At 39.7% G+C, this 22,322-nt stretch overlaps 1 protein-coding gene across 5 annotated transcripts in view; it reads right to left on the bottom strand.

Annotated features, from left to right (window-relative positions):
- agap3 (ArfGAP with GTPase domain, ankyrin repeat and PH domain 3) overlaps nucleotides 1-22,322 on the bottom strand; it is a 129,587-nt gene that overhangs the window by 43,050 nt on the left and 64,215 nt on the right. For 4 of the 5 annotated variants that reach the window (XM_032530516.1, XM_032530517.1, XM_032530514.1 and 1 more), the window contains 7 exons: nucleotides 17,779-17,920; nucleotides 17,075-17,209; nucleotides 14,090-14,217; nucleotides 13,666-13,821; nucleotides 8,600-8,683; nucleotides 4,210-4,314; nucleotides 2,289-2,460 (listed from right to left, as the gene is read on the bottom strand). In XM_032530516.1, the coding sequence (XP_032386407.1) occupies nucleotides 2,289-2,460; nucleotides 4,210-4,314; nucleotides 8,600-8,683; nucleotides 13,666-13,821; nucleotides 14,090-14,217; nucleotides 17,075-17,209; nucleotides 17,779-17,920 (922 nt within the window). Of the gene's footprint in view, nucleotides 1-2,288; nucleotides 2,461-4,209; nucleotides 4,315-8,599; nucleotides 8,684-9,600; nucleotides 10,809-13,665; nucleotides 13,822-14,089; nucleotides 14,218-17,074; nucleotides 17,210-17,778; nucleotides 17,921-22,322 lie in introns of those variants that run through there. The other variant, XM_032530518.1, reaches the window with a different exon arrangement.

Below are 22,322 nucleotides of genomic sequence, written 5' to 3'. Positions count from 1 at the left end.
GAGGGTACATCAAACAAAGGTTGGGAACCCCAACTCATTAGTACCTACCTAGTTGGCACTGGCAGGGGCTGCTGGTCAGTGAGTATGTGGCTACTGGTTCTACCGGGCTATAGATTAAAGCTGGAGACAAATTGGGGTACAGAGTGAGGAGAGAATGAGCTACACACTATGCTGAAATCTCCCCCTCTTCCACATGCATCTCTCTCCCCCACAGGATTGATTCAAAGTGACTGGGCCCATTAATACTTTGATACAATGTATCTGTCGCCAGTGACACTGCAGGATGCGTGTTAACAGGGAGGATCATATTTAAAATGGTTCCGCTCAGCACCCAGCAAAGAAATTAAACCTGGCCGCTTGGCAAACTCGTGGGCGCATGCGTTCTCTCATTTACTCTCTGTCTTCTCAGCCTCTCCTCTTCATCTTCCCATCTCCCCCATCCACTCCTCCCCTCCTTCTCACAGTCGCTATCCCTCTTCTACCAGTGATTATAAAGGTCTTTAGATCTAAGGAATGAATGAATTACCAAAGGCACAGACAAGGCTTGTGATTTGGACGCCGTGAATGAAAAATTACCCCTTTGTTCCCTTCATCAATTGCACGTCTAATGAAATCAAAATCCCGATCGCATAATCAGAAGAGGGTCCTCCACCCAGAAAGAGACCTGATGTGATTTGTAACCTTTCTTTTCCTAAATGGAGATTAAGGCAAATCTCACACATTGTTCCTTGATGCACAAATGGCGACACAACTGCGATTCTTGGGAATTTATCATTAGAGAATACTTTTCATGAAATGAACAACAAAGAAAACTGACTAGCTGGTACCGTTTCCCCCAAACCCAATTCGTTTTTCAAGGCCCTGTGTCTGCCCCAATGACTTACCTCAACCCAGCGCTCAAGGTTAACAGTTTGTGGGACGGAACAACCTTGATCCAACGTCCTCTGCTGTGTAAACTCCTACATCTTTCGGCTTTTGACTGATTAACCCGTACAGCAGTGGCAGCAATTTGGCCAGGTTTAATAGTAACCTGCCTGGACAGTGCTAATGGTCCCTGCTGACCCGTCTTTGGCACTGTACCCACTCTTAGCCAGTTAACTTTAGCCTGAGTGATGGAAACCCTGCGCCCATTTCACAGCTGATCAAGGACCCCGCCTCCCTCCAGGGATCACTTTGCTAATTAGTATTAATTACTCGTAATCCTAACCCCTAAATCCAATCACTGGCTTCCCCTCTATGAGCCTGCCAGACTCTCTGCAGCCTCCGGTGGCACCGCTCGCTGGGAGAAGGGCTCTATTTTTAAACTTGAAAGGTGGAGAAACCCTGGCACGACGCTTAGGAATCACTCAACTCTGGTTATTGTAGCTGTGTCCCCCACTACCATAGTGGATGAAAAATAACTAGGTCAGTGTCATAGTGACATTATAGTCCAAAATAAACAAACCTTACATTTTGTGTGATTTTCCCTAAACATTAAGTAATCATTGTGTATACTAAGAGGCAGCTAATTTGCATAAATGAAGAAAAAAAACAAAAGTAGATCATTAACCTCTTTGGACCCATTTTTATGATAATCACAAACTGAGGCCATAGAAAATGAGTACAGTAAGAAAAGACTTATTGAGTAACCACTATTATACCTGTGATTTGTTTTCTCTTTTGCATAGTATGCAAAATAGAAGGGATCCCTCTTTACCTGCAATGTCCATGCCAATGTAACTAAATATTATTATGTAGTATTCATTTCCATAACAGAACTATGAGTAAAAAGGGAAAAAAAGCTTTGCGTACAGTGTACAATCAATCTATTAATTAATTTTATTAGATTATATTCGGTACAATTCCAATGAAATGTCCTGTCAGCTCCTTCAATTTGTATGCAGAGTGTAGTAATACATATATGTGTATTCACAACTGGTGGTGCTTCCAACTGTGATTTGAAAGATGAACATGTAGTCAAAAATGGTTTCACATACTTGGCCCATTGTATGTCTCCATGAGCCTGAAGAAGGACTGAGCAAAACGAGTAAGAAGATCTGGGATAATATATAGTGTGAGGTCACTTTCACAAACACTTGTAATTAATGTTTTTTGACCAAAACTACAAGACTGAAGCTAAAACCGTGTACGAATGTACTATATTCCAGATGAATCACTCAAAATATTTGCAGAAGTGTCAGAACGTGTAAAGCCAATATCTAAAGTTGTAGATTAATCTGTATCTTAAATATGAAAATGTACGTTTATTGCTCTGGCCTTAGCTTTATAATAAGGAAAGAACATTATACCTGTGTTTCCTATGCCCAGTTGCAAGGTGCTGCGGTCCTTGGTCAGCCCGTTGGTTTTGGGACTAGCAGTGGGAGCGACGGTGGTAACGGCTCTGGGTGGTCGCTTCCCGGGAACCTTGACTGTTGTCCTCAGCAAGTCTATCTCTTTCCCATGCACATTTTGCATGTAGTCCTATAGAAAGTGGAAAAAAGAGCATGGCAATCATTGTGAACGGCGTGCACTCTACTCAAGAAGGAGTCCAAATATTTCCCTCAATTCACGGTACTGATTATACACAGCAGACCAACAAGAATCCAGGAATTATGGAAGAAAAACAAATTAAAAGACAATTCAATTTTCATCCCCATTAGTCACAACCCATCTTAGACCTTCTACTCAGGGTGTGTGATAGTGGAAAAATGATTGTAAAGCCATTATACATCACCTGTGCCCACGCCGTCTCTCTGAATAGCGAGATGTTAGGCTTAATGAATGCAAACAGTCTCATTCTCTTTCAAATTGGGCCTTTGATTTGGTTTAAAGCGACTACTGCCCAAATGTGGGAAGCCAAGGTGAAATTCATTGGGCTCAGCAGAAAAAGACCCAGATAGCAGCGAGCTCGGCCTTTGCCGTCCCCCCACCGGCTCCTCTGCTTTATTACCGTGTCATAAAGCACTCATTTCTTTCCCAAGCCTCCTCGCTAATTACCCAGTGAGCGCTCTCATTTCATTTTATTGCTGGAATTAACAGCCAGATCGAAGCGTGCAAAGCTATTAAGATGTGTGATTAAGCCACATTCAATTAGTTTCTACAAACAATTTAATTGATGTAGCAGATAGAATTAACAGAAGGTGATTGTGTGGATGGCTTGGCTGACTGCGAAATTAAAGGTTCCCCTCTTCCACTCTTAGTCTGCCTCCCTCCCTCTTTCTTCCTCCCTCTCTCCTTTCCTCAATCTCTTCCCCCTTCTTACTCCTTCTCTGCTCCACTGCTCAAAATTACCACGCTAATGTAACTGTCTCCCTTATTTCACCTCCCTCCGTAAGTCAACAGATCCATAGATTCATAGATTGCCCTGATGACCTGCGATAGCTGTAATGATCAAGAGATAGCCTGTTCAGTCAATTACATACATCACCGTAGCACACCCCGCTCTACTAATAACTGCTTGTAAATTAAACCACTAACACACTGTCAGTGCAACAAGGCCACACACAAGGTTTGTGTCTAACTGTTGGGCTTGTGTTCAAAGTTTGAGCTGTCTCATTAGACACAAGATGTGGCAAATAGCTTTCATTTTACCTCACCAAATTATCTGAATATCTTAAACAACGTGATGGAAGAATTTAGAGAGTGATGGAAAGAACTAAAGGGATTTTGGAGAAGGACGGGCATTTCCGAGTGTGGCACTGGGCTCCTGAGCTGTCTGCTGCCAGCCAGCCGAGTGTTTAAGAGGTATTAGCGGCCCAGCGGGATTCTGACAAAGATGGATGTGGGAGGCTGGTCAGGCTCTGCTGCCATGCGGTGAGAACCATTATAAATACAAGCCAGTGTGGAGTCTGGGCGCGGCAGGCACGCAGAAGCACAGGCATGTCTCCATTAGATGGCACTGGGGATGGACACCACGGGGGGAACAGAGATGACGACTAGGAGACCCTGTTTCTTAATACTATGCTTAAAGTCACAAGGTTATAGCTAATATAGCTGTTATATAAAGAGATTATTCTTTGTAGAAATCATGAGCCTATATGCTTGTAATCCAGCTCACTACGGCTGTGGTGGTAAATGTAATCCCATCAAGAGAATCATGCTCAGCGGTTGAAAAAAGTCCTACATTAAAACCTCCAGCAGCACCCTTGAGTACAAACAGCAGTGTAACAAATACATAAAGCCGATTGGAAAAGAAATGAGAAGGGAAGAAGGGAGGGGGTTCAGACTTACATGTAAACTGGGGTGGTAAGTAAGGACGCCATTATCACAGAGTGTGACATATTTCTTTTTCCACTCCTTGTTGAGGGATTTGCCACTTCGCTTCAGAAGGATTCCCTGTAAGAGACAAGGCATCACGGTGAGCATATGCTCTTCTCAAAGCAGCCTCGTGGATAATATGAGCCATTATGGATGTTAAATACCATAAAACAGCTTTATTATTGTTATTACAGACTTGGCAGTTACATTTTCTTTGTGGCGAGTAATAAAGCAAACAATCCTCATTTTAAACGGCAATTATGACACAGTATGGAAGTAATTATACATTTAAAAAATAGTGCATAAACAAAATAGTAATATGTAATTACATCCCCTTAAACTTTCAGTATTTAGTATAATGTGTTTGTAGACAGGTTGATTGATATGTTAGTTTTTCTATTGTGACCATCTGAACCTCTGAAGGTGGCCAAGTTCCTCTGGCACAGAGAGCATTCAGAGAGAGAGACAATCCAATTTGCCAGACCTCCTCCCTGCATTCATACACATAACATGCTGAACTCTGGAAGACCTCTGAATCCCAGGATTAGGGAGTGTGATCTCCCCTCTTCAAAGCCCACTCAGCTCTTTTTCTATTCTACTTTATCTTCTGGGGCCTTTTAGGGCATCAGATGGTTTCCTTATCTGCTGAGTAAATCCACTGGTAAACAATGCAGTTCCTCTGCTGGAGGTGGCCAAACGCTGCTGAGTGCAAGGGCCAGGAGGCTCTCTGGGGTTAAATAGTGAGGAGGGGCACGCTTAATTAGGGGATTAAGACGGGGTGATGTTTGTGCTTTTACAGCCAGAGTGTGTGTGTGTGTGTGTGTGTTGGTGTGTGTGTAAACTGAAAAGGGGGGGGCTTTAATCCTGATTAACACATCAGGAAGAGCTGACCCTCTGTGACCCGGGCACCAGGCTGTTTGCCGACAATGATCCTAATCCAAACCCTGATTCATCTGGGGGGGATATCTTTTTAATATCTTATGACTATACCTGCTTGTTTATAACTTTAAATGTGGCTCAAACATTATCTTTAAATCTAGTCATCACAACCTAAATCGGTTTTTCCCTACTAAAAGTTGCAGAGTATACAATTATATTTTTTTATGTTCTCTTTTCCTAAAATCTTATTTTAAAATGGGAAAAAGTTAAAAGTGAGACCACTGAGCAAACAGACCAGCATCAACATTGGCTGTATGTTGATTAAGACAAATAAGTTTTATAGCACAATTATACAACTTGATGGGAATTGCAATAAAATAATCTAAAATAAAAATCTGAATGTAGGAAAGGGGAATCAAAAGGGGGCACAATTCAGTTTAATTCTTCTTTAGTGAGTACAAAAAATGTGTGTTTAAAACACATATGTTATTTTACATATCAGAAAGCCTTGGTTTTGATAGTTTGATAGAGAAACATTGTGCCCTTCAATCAATAACTTGCTGACTGCCCAGTCTTCTCAATTTAGTCAATAAAAGAATTGTAAACACTTTTTAACTGACTCTCTAATCATACAAAGTAAATGATCCAGTCACATGGCCTCTGGCAGCTTTATAATGCATGTTTTACAAGCAAATATGTTGCTCATCTCGTGGCCTTACTGAAGCATTCATAAATCTATACATGCAATCAGTACTGAGCTTCATATATTTATCAAAGCTGTGAAGCAGATCGATAAAGACACTAAGACAAGAATGGAAAAATATTTACACGTGCATATACATTTTTCTGTTTTATTTTAACAGTTGTTATTTACCTTTCACAAAGCATGTCACTTTCAGCAAGCTTGACAAATGATTTGAGATAATTTATCATAATTGTTCAATCGTCTGCCCCATTTGGATTGAGCAGTGTGCTCCTAATGTGACAGTTTGTCATCAAATGACAACATGTATGGAGCCTTGTGCTTTCTCACACACACACACACACACACACACACACACACACACACAAAGAGATGAGTGTGTTCAGCCTGTGCGACATAAGGAAACAGGCCAATCGTTCGACGTGCTCTCTGTGGCCACACAATTGTCATATCTACACAGAGTAGATAGTGTCTTTCCTCTTTTGTCAAACGACCAGGAGAAAAGCTGCACCCTGCCACTGCGGCTGACTGATAGGCCGGCCCTTTGTGACAGGGGAAGAAGAAAAAAAATGTGTGTTGGGGGTATGGGGTGGGGGGTGGTTTGTGTGTGTGTGTGTGTGTGGGGGGGGGGGGGTTGTGGTGGTTGCTGATGGGACAAGAATGCACTCACTGCTGAGGAGCTGTTGGCGGCTCCTCAGCAGTGAGTGCATTGTTATCCTCACTCACTATTTTTATAGATAGAAGGTAGGTTGAAGCAGAGGGAAGGGAGGGGGGGGGGGGGGGGGGGGGGCAGGGAGGGGCGTAATTTGGCCCGATGGGGTGAGGGGGGAGTGGTAATTAAGATCATATTGACACTTTGATCTCCTTGATTGTGCATTTGACTGGCCTGGAGATCACACCACTAACCCCCTCACTCCACATCTGTATAGCCATCCCCCCACCCCCCTCTGAAAAAAAGTCCTTTGTAGATAAAGAGGGGGATGGCTTTTGTCAAAAGTTGCCATGATACTCAGAGAAACTGGCCCTGGGCTTTAGAGAGGAGCTCCCCATAATGTGTTGGGTAAGAATGGCGAGTTTACAGTAAAGATGGCTCAGAGGGGATTCTTTTTAATTTGTAAAAACCAACCTTGTGTTCACCTGCATTCTTCAGATTTGCCTGCTTCTGCAGGGAGTTACACTAATCTACATAAAAACAAAGGGCTTTATGGAAATTAAACAGAAATAAAGTTGAAGTTTAAAATTTCTAATATTTTTGTATTTCAGCCATTTTTTGGTGTTGTGCACAAATAAAAACCCAGTTTAAACATATGCCATGTTAATAAGTATTACTTTGATGTAAAAGAAATGTAACATTACTACATTTATTTTTAAATTATAACATCATAAAAGGTTTGCATCTATTACATGAACATATACTTTCAGTAAAAGACGGATGGACTGATAGATACTATATTTGTTAAACTGGTTTCTCCAAAGCAGGATTTTCTGATTGAGTGAGGGGGCTCCAAAGTGTCACCCTGCCATTATGTTCCATTGGACCAAAGCCTTGGCAATTTTCTTCCCAAGGGAATGAGAAGGTCTGGCTCAACATTTATAAAAAAGAAAACTATCTTCTATCATTTGCAGGTAAAGAGGATAATATAATGATGCTGACCCATTTTCAAAAGCCCTCATATAATCATGAGTGATTACTAATCAATGTGTCAATTACCTCTCCTTTGGTTGTAGTCGGACCTTTAGAAAATGACCCTCACTCAGATGTGTAATTCAGTGCTCAGTACTACCCAACTGGTCATTTAAAGCAAAGCATGAATACATAAAAAAAGAATAAGACAATCATGATAAAAAAATAAAAAGGTACCAGCAAAAAAAAAAAGTGAGATGAGAAATTATAGTCAGTGCATCTGCAGTATTTAATGTAGCACAATGTAACCCATTATGAATCTACCAAAAAATAAAAAAATCTGACATTTTTAGCTAATAACTGTCATAAGTTGATTATATTATGCTTGCATGACCTTGTGCGCAAAAATACTACCCACACACAATTATGAGGATTAATAACAATAACAATTCCACTGGGACCAAACGCTTTATAATAAAAGTGCACCCATGATCCAAATACCAGATTATTATTAGAACTGATCACAGGATTGGAATTATATCGCCCAAAGTGACTGACATGACTTTGAATGCATTGACTGACGCCACACAATAACTAAGTCTACTAAAAACGCTGGTTGTCTGAAGCTGTGATATATTTGTTTACATTGGTTGTGATTGGATACAATTAAAACAGACCTTTATTTTCAGCTATGGTTATGTGAGAAACACACAAAATGTTGATTTACATCATCAACAAGAGAACATTTCTATTTCACAATTCACCTGAAATTTATAAGGTCAGAAATAAACTGAAAATGCCATTAAAATGTCAAAACCTACAGTACATGTTTTGATGTGTTAGGTGTGTGATTTACACAAACCAGGAGATTTCTTTGCTATTAACCTTTCTGATGTTTGTCTTACCCCCCCATCCTTCTCTCTTGTACTCAGCTACACTTGTAGTGGCATTGAGGTATGGCATTGATTTCTTATGCTGTATTATGTCACCATCTAGTGGATACAGCTACACATGACCAAATCACACTGGGGAACTCTATGCGTTTAACACGCAGCATATCAACATTAAATAAAAAAACTATTAATGACGCAAAAACAGATTATACTTACCTAGGTAACTATGACAAATGTAGGGTAAAAATGAGTAAAACAGCTTACCTGTTTGATAGGTATGGCCCTTCCACTGCCTATGCTGTCTGTTTTACTGTCAACGCTCTTTGCTTGTTCACTGGCTTTCCGTGACTGCAAGAAAACAAGAAAGTCAGTCAGAGCAGAGTGGGAGATGTAGGGTGTGAGGTGAATTTTTTGGGGGCGTAGTTGTGTAGTTGGGGTGTGTGTGTGTGAAGGAAAGAGAGACTGGGGGTCAGAAGGAGAGGTGAGGGTTTGTGTTTTGAGCATTTGCAGTATTTGTGGAGGTACTCGACGTTGCAAAATAAAAGTCTCAAAAGAAGCTTGAAATTAACAGACAAGCAGACCAGCGGAACAAACAGCAGTAACACCGACGTGCAAGTTAAAAATTAAAAATAAAAACAGAGACCAAACCAAGACCACACTAGACACATCTCAACACAGAGAAGACCAAGGACGACCACACATTGAGTCATGACTCAGCCCTGAAACCCTTTGGGGGATCCTTTCCTCTGTTTGAGAGCCAGAGCGGGCCCTTAGTGGACCTGCAGACCAACTGCTGCTATACCAGCGTAGCTTCAGCTGTGCCCTTTGTATAGTTGCACTGATAAAGGCTCTTGTAGCATGATAAATATGTTAACAGGTTAAAGGGAGAGAAGGGAAAATGGTTATTTTACAGGAGACTTAAACTAAAGTATCTTTCTCCGACCTGCAAAAACCTGCCAAACCTGGAGGGAAAAAAAATTAATTTTGCAAATATCAAACAATTTAAATGTCAAAAAGGTTAAAACACATGAACATTTTAAGTCTCTGGCTGTGCCTGCATAGGGGAAAATGGTTAGGCAGTAAATTTAACTTTACATGGAAATAAATAATTCAAAAAAATAACTTTCCCACCCCAAAACAAATAAAGAGATGTGATACAGGTAGGGACAGACATGAGTGTGTATGGTCTCACTCAGAACATGACAAATGTCCAGTCACCAATGGAGAAGAGGTAGAGTCCGAGTTCAAGTAAACCAACTCTGGTGTTTATCTTTTTTCCAACATTTTATTTTTTTTTAATGATGACTTGTTTAGCTTCTATACAGACACCATACAAAGCAAGTCACAAATTCACTTCAAAATATTCAACAGATTGAGCCAAACATTGCAGTTCCCACAAAATATAGGATGAACAATAAAGGCATTGTTTCATATACTCCTTATATGTATGTACTTTTTTATAGAGTACCATTGTAAATAAAATACAATACAAGATATACAGCAGTCTATATTTTTGTCAATCCGTTCATGATAGAAAAGCGATTATGCAAGAGTTCATAATCTCTGTACCAAACCTAAACTGAGAAAAAAAATGAATAGAAGACAATTGAATGTGCAAAAATAAATAACTTAAAATAAATAAATAAATAAATAAATAATAAATAGGAAAAACAAATGTTAAGTTTAACTACATTCATACAGGTCGGTGCAACCCAATGTCATTTGTTGGCAACTTTCAGTATAATATCTTTCTGTAAAACCTCAACACCCTGACACTATACCCTGATTTTTATGAAGGCCTTCATAAAATAACCCAAATAACTCTGATCTAAAATACCTCTGATAATACATTTATACCACATTTTCAATTCCATTCAGTACTTCATGGAAAATAAGAAGGAATCAAATAAAAACTAACCAAATGAATGTAGGAAAATAAAAAATAAAACAACTTGGCACCTCTAGTCCTTGAGTCCTCATATATGGCAAAAGGCAGTGTGATGTCATGTAAGGAAAAGTTGTGTCCTTTGGGTGGCTGGATAACAGTTCCAAGAGTGACTTGACTGTACAGCGTGTTTTTGTGTGAGATGTCTGAATGACAGTTGGGGGGCGGGGCGGGGGGGCAGGGGTGGACGGGGCATTTCCAGAAGAGTCCCTCGAGTCTGTCTCACTTCATGATTTTTGACAGTCTATTTTGAATGCGCTCAAACACTCCAATCGACTCGACTTTTAGGCGGCATTAGACGCAAAGTCCTATGGTTTCCGTATAGTGCAAGTTCTATGCATTACCCTAAATGTGATTAAGCCCCGAGGGTAAAGCAGCAACGAGCTGTAAATCCTCAATAAATAATCTCCTCTCTATCATGATTGGCAAAGCAGGGGGACTCTTTATTTAAACCATCATGCTCTTCTAATTCGGAAGGAGTTGGAAAGCCCTTTTTGTTGAAGAAAGGTTGGAAACAGACGCACAAATCTGCAAATATTGAAAAACAGTGTCAAATGTTTTTTTCTTTGTTTTTTTCTTTGTTTGTTTTTGGTTATGTTTTGTTTCATACGTGGAGATCCAGTGACAAGTAAGTAGTAAAAACATGAAATGGGAAAACCAAATGGTAGACATTAAATGGATATGAATTAATGAGTGGGATGAAGTATAAAAAACGCTGTAGTATTTAAAACAGTGTGCTTTTTAACACAAAAGGGGACAGACAGCCTGAAGACGTCAGGAAAACCACAGACAGGTTACAAAACAGATCATTAAGTGTTATTGACCATGGAAGCACTAGGAAAGGATCATGTGTACTGTGCTGACACCTAGTGGCCGACGACAGTTATTGTCAAAACTGGCTTGAAATGATTGTGGTTAATGAAATTGATTTGTGAGGGCGATGAAAAGGCGACGGAGTGATAAGATCTTCTGTAGTAAAGCTTTGAGTATCGTTTACTTACTTAGAAAAAAACGGCCAAACCAATTTATTATATGAAACAAAAGATTCACCTATTTTCAGGGTGTTTTCTAATAAACTGTTTATTGTTTTTGTAGTCCGATAACATTTTGGCCAAAAAACCTGAACCCAAAAGTAGTTATTTTTACTCTCCTTAAGTTCAAGAGTCCCAATGCCAGTGCCACAAATGTGACAAATATCTGATGACAAGTGGACAAGATCAATTACTTGCAGCATTTTTCTCATCTGTCATATTAGCACAAAATACCTTGTATGTAATGACTAAAATGAGTCTGATATTGATCTGTCAAAGCTCGTCTACTGATGACATTAAGGCATAATTTCTTTCATTTAATACTTCTCTTGAAACTCCCAAAATTAACATTAAGTGAACTACTTAAAAGAGTGTGGTTAGAAAACATGACAGGCTTTCTGAATGGCCTCCTGTCTGTCGGTGAGTAGCAGGACTTTTTGAGAACTCTGTAACACAGATGTCTATTTATTTTCAAACGGACAAAGCTAGGAAATGGACATCCTCGCTATTGTTGTGTTGATGAAATATTTACTCTCTGTCGTTTTGTAAAATGGCAAAAAGGTTGGCACTGCAAGTCTTCCTCTCCTTAGCCCATCACATTCAAGTGTCACTGAAGAAATGTTGACATGGCCCCGTTAACTTTCTGTCCCCTCCTCCTTCTCCACTGCTTCCTCCTCCTTCTTTCCTCCCTCACCCTCCCTCCTCCCGCCCTCGGCTCGCTGCTCCTCAGAAGGTCATGAGCTGAAACTCCCGCTCGGCTTGCCACTCCGGCACCCACACTGGGTAGGTGGCGTGCTTCGGCATTTCCATGACGCGGACGGGGAGAGGCTCATTTCTCTGGTGGACATGGTTAGTCACTACCTAGCAGGGGGGGAAGGGAGACAACAAGGGGAGCTAGCACACAGCCTGTACTGCTCGGAGGCCACAAAGCCTGCGGCTTCCACAGCAGCTGGGGTAACAGGGTCAAGGCGGTAGGACAAATAGTGGAGAGGGGGGGATAGATAGGGAGGTAACAGAAGGGGTTAGAAAGAGATGGGGGAGAGAAGAAGGCAGGAGGTAGGGGACAGGGATCAGAGGGCAACAGAGGAAAGAGGTGAGTGGGAGGAAGACAGGTGGAGGAGAAGAGACATTTTAGAGGTTGGGGAGGGTGGATGTATGAGGGTGGAGTTAGGAAAGACTCATCTCACGTAGCCTGATCTCTGTCTCGTAAAGCTCACAAAGTTCTGCAGAACAAAACTAGGGAAAAAAGATAAGCAAACCTTTAGAAAGGCTTACTCAGACATTGTAAAAAACATTGGCTTTTTTTGGAGATACAAACCGGCTCTTTCCGTAAAGTTATTTAATTGATTTGAAGAACAATAATGCCATTTTTGATTTTTTTTTAAATTCTGCAGACCTCTCTGAGCTTGAAGAGGGAGAAGTCTGGCTATGTGAGATTAGGAAAGGCTTAGCAGCAAAGAAGAAGAGAGAGGGGAAGAGAGAGGAGGAAGTGGGGGAGCAGGCTGGGTAGAAGAAGAGGGCAGAGGCTACAAGTAAAAGACAAGCTTAGGACAGCTAAGGAAATTAGAGTGGTTAGTGCACACATATACTATTGGTTAGAGCAAAGGGAAAATACGACAGGGCATGGGGTAGAAAGCAGGAAGACAGGGGTCGGGATACTACTGTGGTAGTGAATCTTTGTGGTCGAGATCAGATTTGGGCCAGAGTAGAATAAGTGGGGCCAGGATTGGGGAGTTAGAATCAGTGAGATGGTCAGTGGCTGGGTGAGCATTTCTATCTGGAGCTGGGGCGTGGGCATGCGTTACTAGCAGCGTGTAAACAGGGCATTGGCTTGCTCAGACTTTAAGTTTAGCTTGGTCGGGCAGGAGAAGTGGCATTGGCGGTTTGTTGCTGCCGTCCCTTCCCAAAAGGGAAGTCACTGCAAAGAAAGGATCTAGTAAAAATAAGAGGGGTAGGGGGAGGGAGGTCAAAGATTTAGACAGTGCAGAGGGCCTAGTTTGTTATGGGTGAGATGAGAAAAGTTAATCCATGCGCACTTAGTACATCCAATTAGAAAAGAAAGAGGATGTGAAAAGAGTTGACGTTTCTTCCACAGTGCTTATCTTTGATATTTGCTTTGAAAGAAGGGTTTATTCTTTTGGAGCATTTCGGGGATTTAATATAATTTAGTCTTTTACTCCTTTGCCTATTGTGCAGTGTGAACAAGATGCTTTCTTTGCCTGAATCGGAGGCAGGGAGGTGGCATTGATGCATTTCGAGCTACCTGTCTCCCTCTGGTGGACAAAGTGTGCTTGGCAACATGCCTTCTAGTAGTGTGAGTGGGTGTTGCTTTGCATCAGCTGTCGCATACTTACTGTGAAAATGTTGGAGCGGCGCTTTGACTGCTTGCGGATGGGCGTGGGCGTGTTGGAGGCAGCGATGGTCTCAATGCGCATCTCCCGCTGACTTATGCTGGGGGTGGAGGGAACAGAGGAGGAGTAGTCGCTGAATGCACCCCCACCATTGGCCGCCTGGGGAGCGAGAGATTAAGAGGAACCGACAGAATCCAAAGAAGGGAGGAAAGAAAAGAGAGAAATATTGAGAGAATGAATGTCAGAGAGTCTTTATAATGAGGAACAATCTATTTATTTCCCCATACTGATAAAAGATGTTATGACTATGAGAAGAAATAAATAAAGGGTGTATGTTGTAGACTTTTGAAGCTTTCTCATTAATATTAACTTAACTACATGATCAGTAGGTAAAACAGTGTGCTGTCTCTGATGACTTGGATCTTACCTGGTTAATGTGAACAGAGGGAATTGATGCGGCGGGTACTGATGAGTGGCTGGGAGAGTTAGGGAGAGATTTGCATGGACCAATAGAGAGCTGCTGCTTTTTCCTCATGGCCACAACCTTCTGGGCAACTGGAGAAGAGAGTGGCAAAGACACAGTTAACAGATTGTTCATTAACCCTTTCAGATTCTTCCTGATATAAATACTTTGGAGTTTTGGGGGACTTGTTATTGAACACACTACACTACTAACAGATGTGAGTGTAACAATTTGTATCAGCTCCAATGAAACATTACATAATTAAATAATAAGCATCTGTTATGTTTTGGGTTGGATATTGGACACCTTTGCCCAACATAAACTACTTAAATAAAAAGTTTTTTAACCAACATAAATTATCTTCCTTTGAAGGTACAGCACCTCGGTTTCCAACAGAGTTGAATCGACTTTGGTTTTCATAAGAAACTAAATGTGTTTAATGTACAGCCAAGAATCACAACACAGGCAAGAAACAGGTGGTTGTTCAACCACTGTGTACAAACCACTTTGAAGTGTTAATAGTGTGTGTAATAGTTCCAAAAATATAAACATATGAGAGATTGAGTCTTTTTTGTAAGATATCCCATCTTATTTTAATCTCATTGAATTTATGAATCAGCATGTAATAGTAGACAGCAATTTTAGTTAAAGGTCAATCTTTATACTTTTGGATTATGCTATGTATGTCACCTGTGAGCACTGATAGAGCCTGTTTAAGGTATAAAAACAGCGCATACTTCCACAAACTATTTGGGTGGATTGACTCCTTAAAACACAACACAAACAGCATATTAATTAAAATGATGCTCAACAAAGTAAGCAAAGCTAATTAATTCCAGTCAGAGAAAGGGGCATATGAGCACATTATCACAAAAACCTCAGGCCATTTGTTTTCCAGTCAGGTAATAAGCAACATACTTCAGGGTGGCTCATACATATCTCCTGGGTGAGTACCTATATTTCCAAGAAAGTAAATGATGCTTGCTATTTTTTTGTGTCATTCACTGAGCTCTACAGAGTGATGTTAGCCAAATTAGAATATTGTCATCATCGTAACAACCCGATTTGCCATGCAACTGGTGCACCCCGTCATTTAATTCACAGCACACTCCAGTGAGGGACTGGGTGGAACGAAAAGGGGAGAGGGAGAGAGGTGATGTTTGCGGCTGCGTGACGTGAATTAGCACTGAGGGAAAGAGAGATGATTTGAAGTTGTGCTGACAGCTGGGACCATAAAGCTTGGCTGCTTGCTGCAGCATGGCAAATACAGAAAGAAGGCAAGAGTGATGCAGAGAGACATCTCCAGACACCCAACACTCCTTCATCTCTTTTAATTATTTCAAATTGGGCTTCAGGAAGCAATTACGACAGGGTGGGAAGACAACGTGCCTGTGCATCAAGTCAATGAAATGCAAAGTGAACGTTGTGTTACATATTCAGATGTTTTTGGAGGGATGACAGGCTTTCAGAGGAGCTGCAGCCTCAGGGGATAATATTCCAGAGTTGAAGCAGCTGAGTTTCCCAACGACAGTTTCATGACTTCAATTATAGATTCAGGGAAAACTCAGATACAAATACAGAAGAGGCATTAGAGGGGATTTCACCATTCATACACAACTGAATATTAACTATCCACATTTGTATGCAATCCTAGATCATGATTTTAGCTTTCGTGATTAATAATTGTAGTGTTTGACAATTGCTTTTCCATTTAACTTAAAATGCCTGCTGTATTATTAACTGAGGTGAGCTGTTAATATTCATGTTAGTCAAGCATGCACAGGCATTTCTGCATGTTGCTAGCAATAATGAAAATGAAAACTCCATTTAGGAATAATGGACACATGAACAGCATCAAGTACTTTACAATTATTGAGGAGTAAAGAGAGAAAAAAACAATTTCAACACAAATTCTACTTGTGTTTAACAAGAAATTGTGAAGAAATCCTGAAGTCTTTCTAAACTAATCCGATGTTGGAATGGTGGCCTAGAACACTTAAAAACTAGAAAGAGAGACAGAGCAGGGACCCCCTACTACATATATTGTGTAAAAATGAAGTTGCATATACACTAGGCCTACAATAACGTGTGGGCGGCCTAAAGCCTTTATACATACCATTTTAGTGCATAGAATACTAAGCTATTACAATAATTGTCAGCATGATTTTATAAATCATGTTTTAATTTTAAAACATACATGTGGCACAGTGACTCCTTAGGACCTACTGTATCTGTGGATGACCTTAGTGACTACATTACCTAGCCTATCATCAGTGGGGATTTTTATTTGCTAATAATATGTTAGATTCATGTTAAGACATTTCAGTTTTTGAAAAAAACTTTTAAATATTATCAATAATTTGGAAGCCCCCCTGCAGTGACTGAGGACCCCTAGGGGTCCCGGACCCCTGTTGAAGATCCCAGCTTTAAAACAAATGGCCTTTGGGTTTGCCTTGAGTGAGGTCTAAGACAAATGTGATAAGATTAAAAGTTGGGCTGCATCCAACAAATAATTCATTATATTAATCTGCCAATTATTTTTTTCCATAAATTGGTGATTGTTTCATCTTATAAATGTCAGAGAATAGTAAAACATTCCAGTCGGAATTTCCTAAGCTCAAGTTGACGTTTTCAAATTGGTAATGTGTGAATATTCCCATTTGAATAGTTGAAACCAGTACATTTTTTATACTATTTAACTTATTACCTAAACAAATATTATAAAAAGTGTTTCCAGATTCATATTTGGTCAATCGACTAATTTCTTAAGCTCAAGTGAGAAACAATGCCAATCAAAGCCAAAGATTACAGTTCAGGAGTTATCAAATATGTCTTGTGTGCCAGTCAGGGGTAAACTTAGTAAGTGCTGCACTCCGAACCATCATCATGTTCAGACCACACCGTTTACTTCCCGTGTAACCCATTTCCATTTTTTGACCCCCCTCTCACCATCCTGGAAGACTCTCTCCACATTCAGGCCATAGGTGGAGCAGGTCTCATAATACGTGCAGCGCTTCAGGTCGTTTGACAACTTTCTGGCCCGCGAGTCATCAATCACTCTGGGGTTGGCAGCACTAATTGCATCTGAAGAAAACAGGGTAAGAAAATATATTACTCAACACATAACTTGGATGATAAGGCTGGCAATACTCTGTTTTTTTTTGTTATTGGAAAGGAATTTCACAAAAAAGACACAAATATATACTTTTTATTTTGAACACAGACTAAGTAATTTCCTAACACAGCTGAGCACTGTAGTTTCTAAGACATGTTACTAAAACATGAGTAAATTGTTACATTTTATGGCAACTCTAATTTTTATTTTCCAATGTAGATTAATACACATTTAATGTGCTAGTAAGCAGCAGAGGCCATGTTTGTGGCAATGAGGGACAGTACGGCTCCCAAGTATGTTTTAATAGGTTTTGGACATCAATAGAGCTTTATTGTTTTATATGTGTGTATATATATATAAATACATATATATATACACCAATGATCAATTATTCTTTAGTTTTGGTCTTTTCATTTGTTGATAACAATTTCATTGTCTAAGATGTTAAGACAATGTAAGAGCATACAGTACTTTCTGTACAGTTGCTTTATGAAGGAAGCAATATCTTGACAAAACATATCAGATGCAGGGCAAACACCTTGTGTTCCAACGAGGACCATGGGGACCTCAGCTGTGTTCCTGTAGCTGGATAGGCGCAAGAAGTAATTGTAGACTGTCTGAAAGCTGATCTCATCCTCCAGGCTAAAGACGAAAACCACCGCATCCACCCAGGCAGCAAACTGAGAACAGAGCAGAGGTGATGTAATGAAGCACTGTGAAATATAAGTTGCCTTATTATTGCACAAAAACATTCACAACTGAGTTTGTTTTCACCGTTGCTTGTTGTTAGTTTACTTGTTTGAGCTTAACTGTTCAAAATGATACATGTGCAGACTAGGGTTTAATCTGATCAGGACTTTTTCACGATTCCCGAGAAACGTTATGACGGGAAACTGAAAATAAAATGAAATAAATGTTGTATATTGTTGTCATACGGTAACGCTGATGCAGGCAACAGTGCTGTAATGTGGCTGCTTTAATAAAGACTCACTAAATTCATTACGCAGCAGTAGTCTACATCCGTGGAGGCGGAGAGAGCGTTTTCTATCTACGGCCAATTTGTCACAAAACTCTGAAACAGCTTGAGACCACAGTCTATTAACACTCTCTGCTTTTTGAAAGCACACTTCCAGATGAAAAAGAAAGGGCGGGGTGAGAATGCGTTGTAAACTAAAAGAAATATGTAGTCTAACTTGTCACGAGTTCAATGCAATGCTGATATTGCAACAGACTGTTTAGGCATTTATTTTATTTTTGCAGTGCACAGTTGTACATTTCTGTGGGTCGTTTTCTTTCATTTAGTTGAACTGGTATGTGTTTAAAAAAGAAATATTCCTGCCCTAATAAAGAACTTTTTTGGTTAACCTTGAGTAATTATTCCCGTTTGCAGCCAACAACAAATCTCAACAGCTACAGAATGGATTTTGTTTAATAGAATGGTTTAAGAATTATTCAATGGTTTACTTTAGCACATTTCATTAGTTGTATAATGGAAGTCTGTAAAATATTGGTTTTATACGAGTTGCCTAGATTTTCAGAAGACAAGTCACAGACAATCCACCTGGGATTTCATAATTAGCGCTGCATCAGATGTCACGGACGCAGCTCACCTGATCACGCAGCAGAATTGATCATTGCAAACTGTGTTGATGATGGACATAAACTGTGTTCTTTTGCCCAAATACTATTACAAATAATATAAAAAAATGTCAGTTTGGGATTTGGGAACGCATATTTGACTGATATCGGTATATTACTTGGGCTGAAAAAATAAATCAATAAAAACAGCTATTTCCCGGGATTCCCGGGAGATTCCCGGGAAATGGGTAATCTTTTCCCAGGATCTGATTCATCTAATTTTTGGGAAAAATATTAAAGAGAGATGCTATTTCACCTCCTGGTCACTAGCAGGTGCTCTAGAGTAAGGCACCTAACCCCCCCCCCCCAACCGCTCAGGGCGCTGGTCCAGCACTGGCAGCCCACTCACTCTGACAGCTCTTCATTTTTGCATGAATAGGTCCTGAGCATGTGTGTATATTTCAAGCCTGTGTGTAGTGATGTCTAACAAAAACAGAGTGTAAATTGTAATTTCCCCACTAGGGATCAATAAACAGTATTTATTATTAAATAATTTTTATTATTATTATTATTATTATAAGTAATACATGTATGACTCAAATCATTGTAAATGATTGTGTAATTAATATACATGCGTCTAAATATACACGTTTTAAATGAATGCAGTTAGTTGTTATTATGGATCACTGATCCATTATCTTTTGACTGAAGTTTGTACATACAGACAGGAGGGGTCAGTGTAGCAACAGCCATAGAACACAGATCTTAAGTTCCAAATCTTAGACTTTTCTTTTTACTTTAAGCATGTACTACATCTGCCTTTACAAAGTACGTATTGCAGGGACATCATATTCTTCGAAACACTGCGCCTTGAACTTTGACCCGTTGCTTATATATGCTGTGCAAAAGATTTTGGGTTTGAATAGTCAGAAAAGCATGCAGGCATGTATATTGCAAAATCCAACAGGATGTAGTAGGACATCCTGGTACCTTTGGCATACTGCATTTGGCATATTATGTATTGGTGAATGATTAAACACTACTACTCCATCTATTGTAAATCAGTTTTCTGCATTCCCACTGCTGTCATAATCTAGAAATCTTTGTATTTGCTGTGTCGTATACTTTCACAATACCAGCATAGTTTATGATTAAACGGGGTAGAGAGATTTCCCTTGAGCAAAGGAAATCAATCCTGATCACTACAGCCCAACCGAACAACAAAACAAATTTCCCTAACATTAGTTATTTGTAGTTATTTATGAGTTCTCACTAAAACAGTGATAATTTGTTTTATTGTAAAGAGGAAAATATATTTAAGTTGTGATACTTAAGATATGAAACACAATAACCCAAAAAGCGTTGCCAATAGGGACATAGTAAAGTTATTGTTATTTTATTTTTTAAATATTCGTTCTTCAGCATCATTTATTTGTCATTATAAATGATTCTGATGAAAGAATCTTAAAGAAGAAAAAAAAATGCAGATACCAATAGATTGGGAAATGCCTAATATCAGCCAATAATATCGGCCCCCCAATATATCAGTCGGGCTCTACTAATCACCGTTCAATGTAAGAAAAAAAGCTAAGCAGAACCCAGAGTAGTGCTAGCAGTGACAATCCGTCGATAACAATTCCCATTTTCTTGATCTATGCCGCTGACAATGGTGTACCAACCAAACTCATGTCTATGTTCTAATCTCACTTAGTGTGATGCAACCGGAAATCAGAGCTTTGCCAGACCAGCTGCTAATGGAAGTGCGTGGTAAACACATCTTTTGCTTTGATGCGGTAAATGTGTGGTAAATAGTTTCTTATTTACACATCCAGCAGACACAGAGAGACAATAGCAATCATTTGGAGTCATGTTTCTGACCACTGGATAAATGTAAGTCCAATATTTACTATCCTTTTAGTGCTGCTCCGCACTCTACCAACTTAGGAAAATATAGCTCCTTAGCGGCTCACTTTTCCACTATGTTTATCAGGTAGTCGCCAGCTTTATCTTTCTGTCTGTCATTGCTGGATAGTTAGGGTTTATCAGAGCTTTTTAGTGACAAACATCCATCTACTGCATCTGGAAGTGACGCTGCTGAAGGCTGTGAGCGTGAACCAAAACAGTAAAATAATGTATCTTAGGCTTATGCCGATTGGTGATCAGATAATACATCAACGGTTAAAAGGACAATCAACAATTGTTTTATTCTTTACCAATATTAAGGTGTTTTTAACTAACTTACAACCAAAGTCGTTGATGTTATGGATATGACTTGGATTGTTATATTTAAGGTAAGATAATAATGTTAAACGAAACATGATGATGGGACACTGTTGCACCAAGCACATACACACAATAGGAGACGTTGCTATTAAATTATAAAAAACTGATTTTCTTAATGTTTACATATTTTAACTAATTTCTAAAACTTACTTCCTAGCTTTAGTTGTTGGTTACTTTAGAACTTAAGACTTTAGATGCAAAACAAGTAATTAACAAATACATTGCAATCCATTGTTTCTAAATTTGAACCATCAATTAATGTAGAATGTATACAATTTTTCTAAAACTTGAAAACAGGATAATCATGATACTTTAAAATCATGCCAAAATGAATGTTAGAATGAATCCTTGACTGTTTGCATTCAGAAAACCCAGACTGGATGAAATAGTATAAAATATATAGATCCTATGTTGAGTACATTCAAGTCAGTAAGGAATGTAAAACCCAACACTCTGGTAAAAGATGGCCCGAGAATATATGTATACGTGTCTGATGCCTGGCATTACAAAAAGGTTGGAAACACTTCCTTAATTTACTTTCTTTGGAAATGCATGGAATTCTTAGTCTGGCTATCACCAGACCAAGCCAAGCTCTATAGATTTGAGATTGAGCATTGGACTGGGGAGTCTGCTCTGTATTTTTTCTGCACAAGAGGCGTGACCAATGGACATAGTAATGACTCTGTACGCAATTGGATAGTCCTTCAACCAATCACACCAACTATTTTTTTTACCAAAGCCAGTCAGTAGTGAAGGCAAACACATCCTTCTTTTGTAAGAATTGTTCCAGGGAAAGTTTCTGTTCCATTTTAAGAGAAATCTTGCCTTTGAAATCTTTTAAAAGCCTATACAGCGCCATTATTGGGTTGCTGTGCTTCGGTAGCCAACATGTTGAATGTAAACAAAAAGCTGCTTGTCACTTCTCCATCATCATTGTGTTAAACCCGCCAACAGTGTGCAAGGTGGCCAGTTTGTGATTGGTTCCTGCAAAATTGTGAACTGAAGCACGGGAATTAAACGTGCAGGTTTCCAGACCGAGCTGCAGGGCCAAATCAAATCGCCGGAAGAGTGGGCGGGGTTTACCCAGTCTATGGAATAGTGTCAGTATGACAATATCAATTGCATGTTCTCTTATGAAGTAAAACCCCTTTGGATGAAACAGTAGCTCCCTTGTTCTTCATATGTAACATACTAGTAGGGCGATTAGGTGCTACATTGCTT

This window comes from Etheostoma spectabile, chromosome 12, assembly GCF_008692095.1.
Source record: "Etheostoma spectabile isolate EspeVRDwgs_2016 chromosome 12, UIUC_Espe_1.0, whole genome shotgun sequence".
Classification (NCBI taxonomy): Eukaryota; Metazoa; Chordata; class Actinopteri; order Perciformes; family Percidae; genus Etheostoma; species Etheostoma spectabile.
This window is presented reverse-complemented; position numbering and strand designations above follow the sequence as displayed.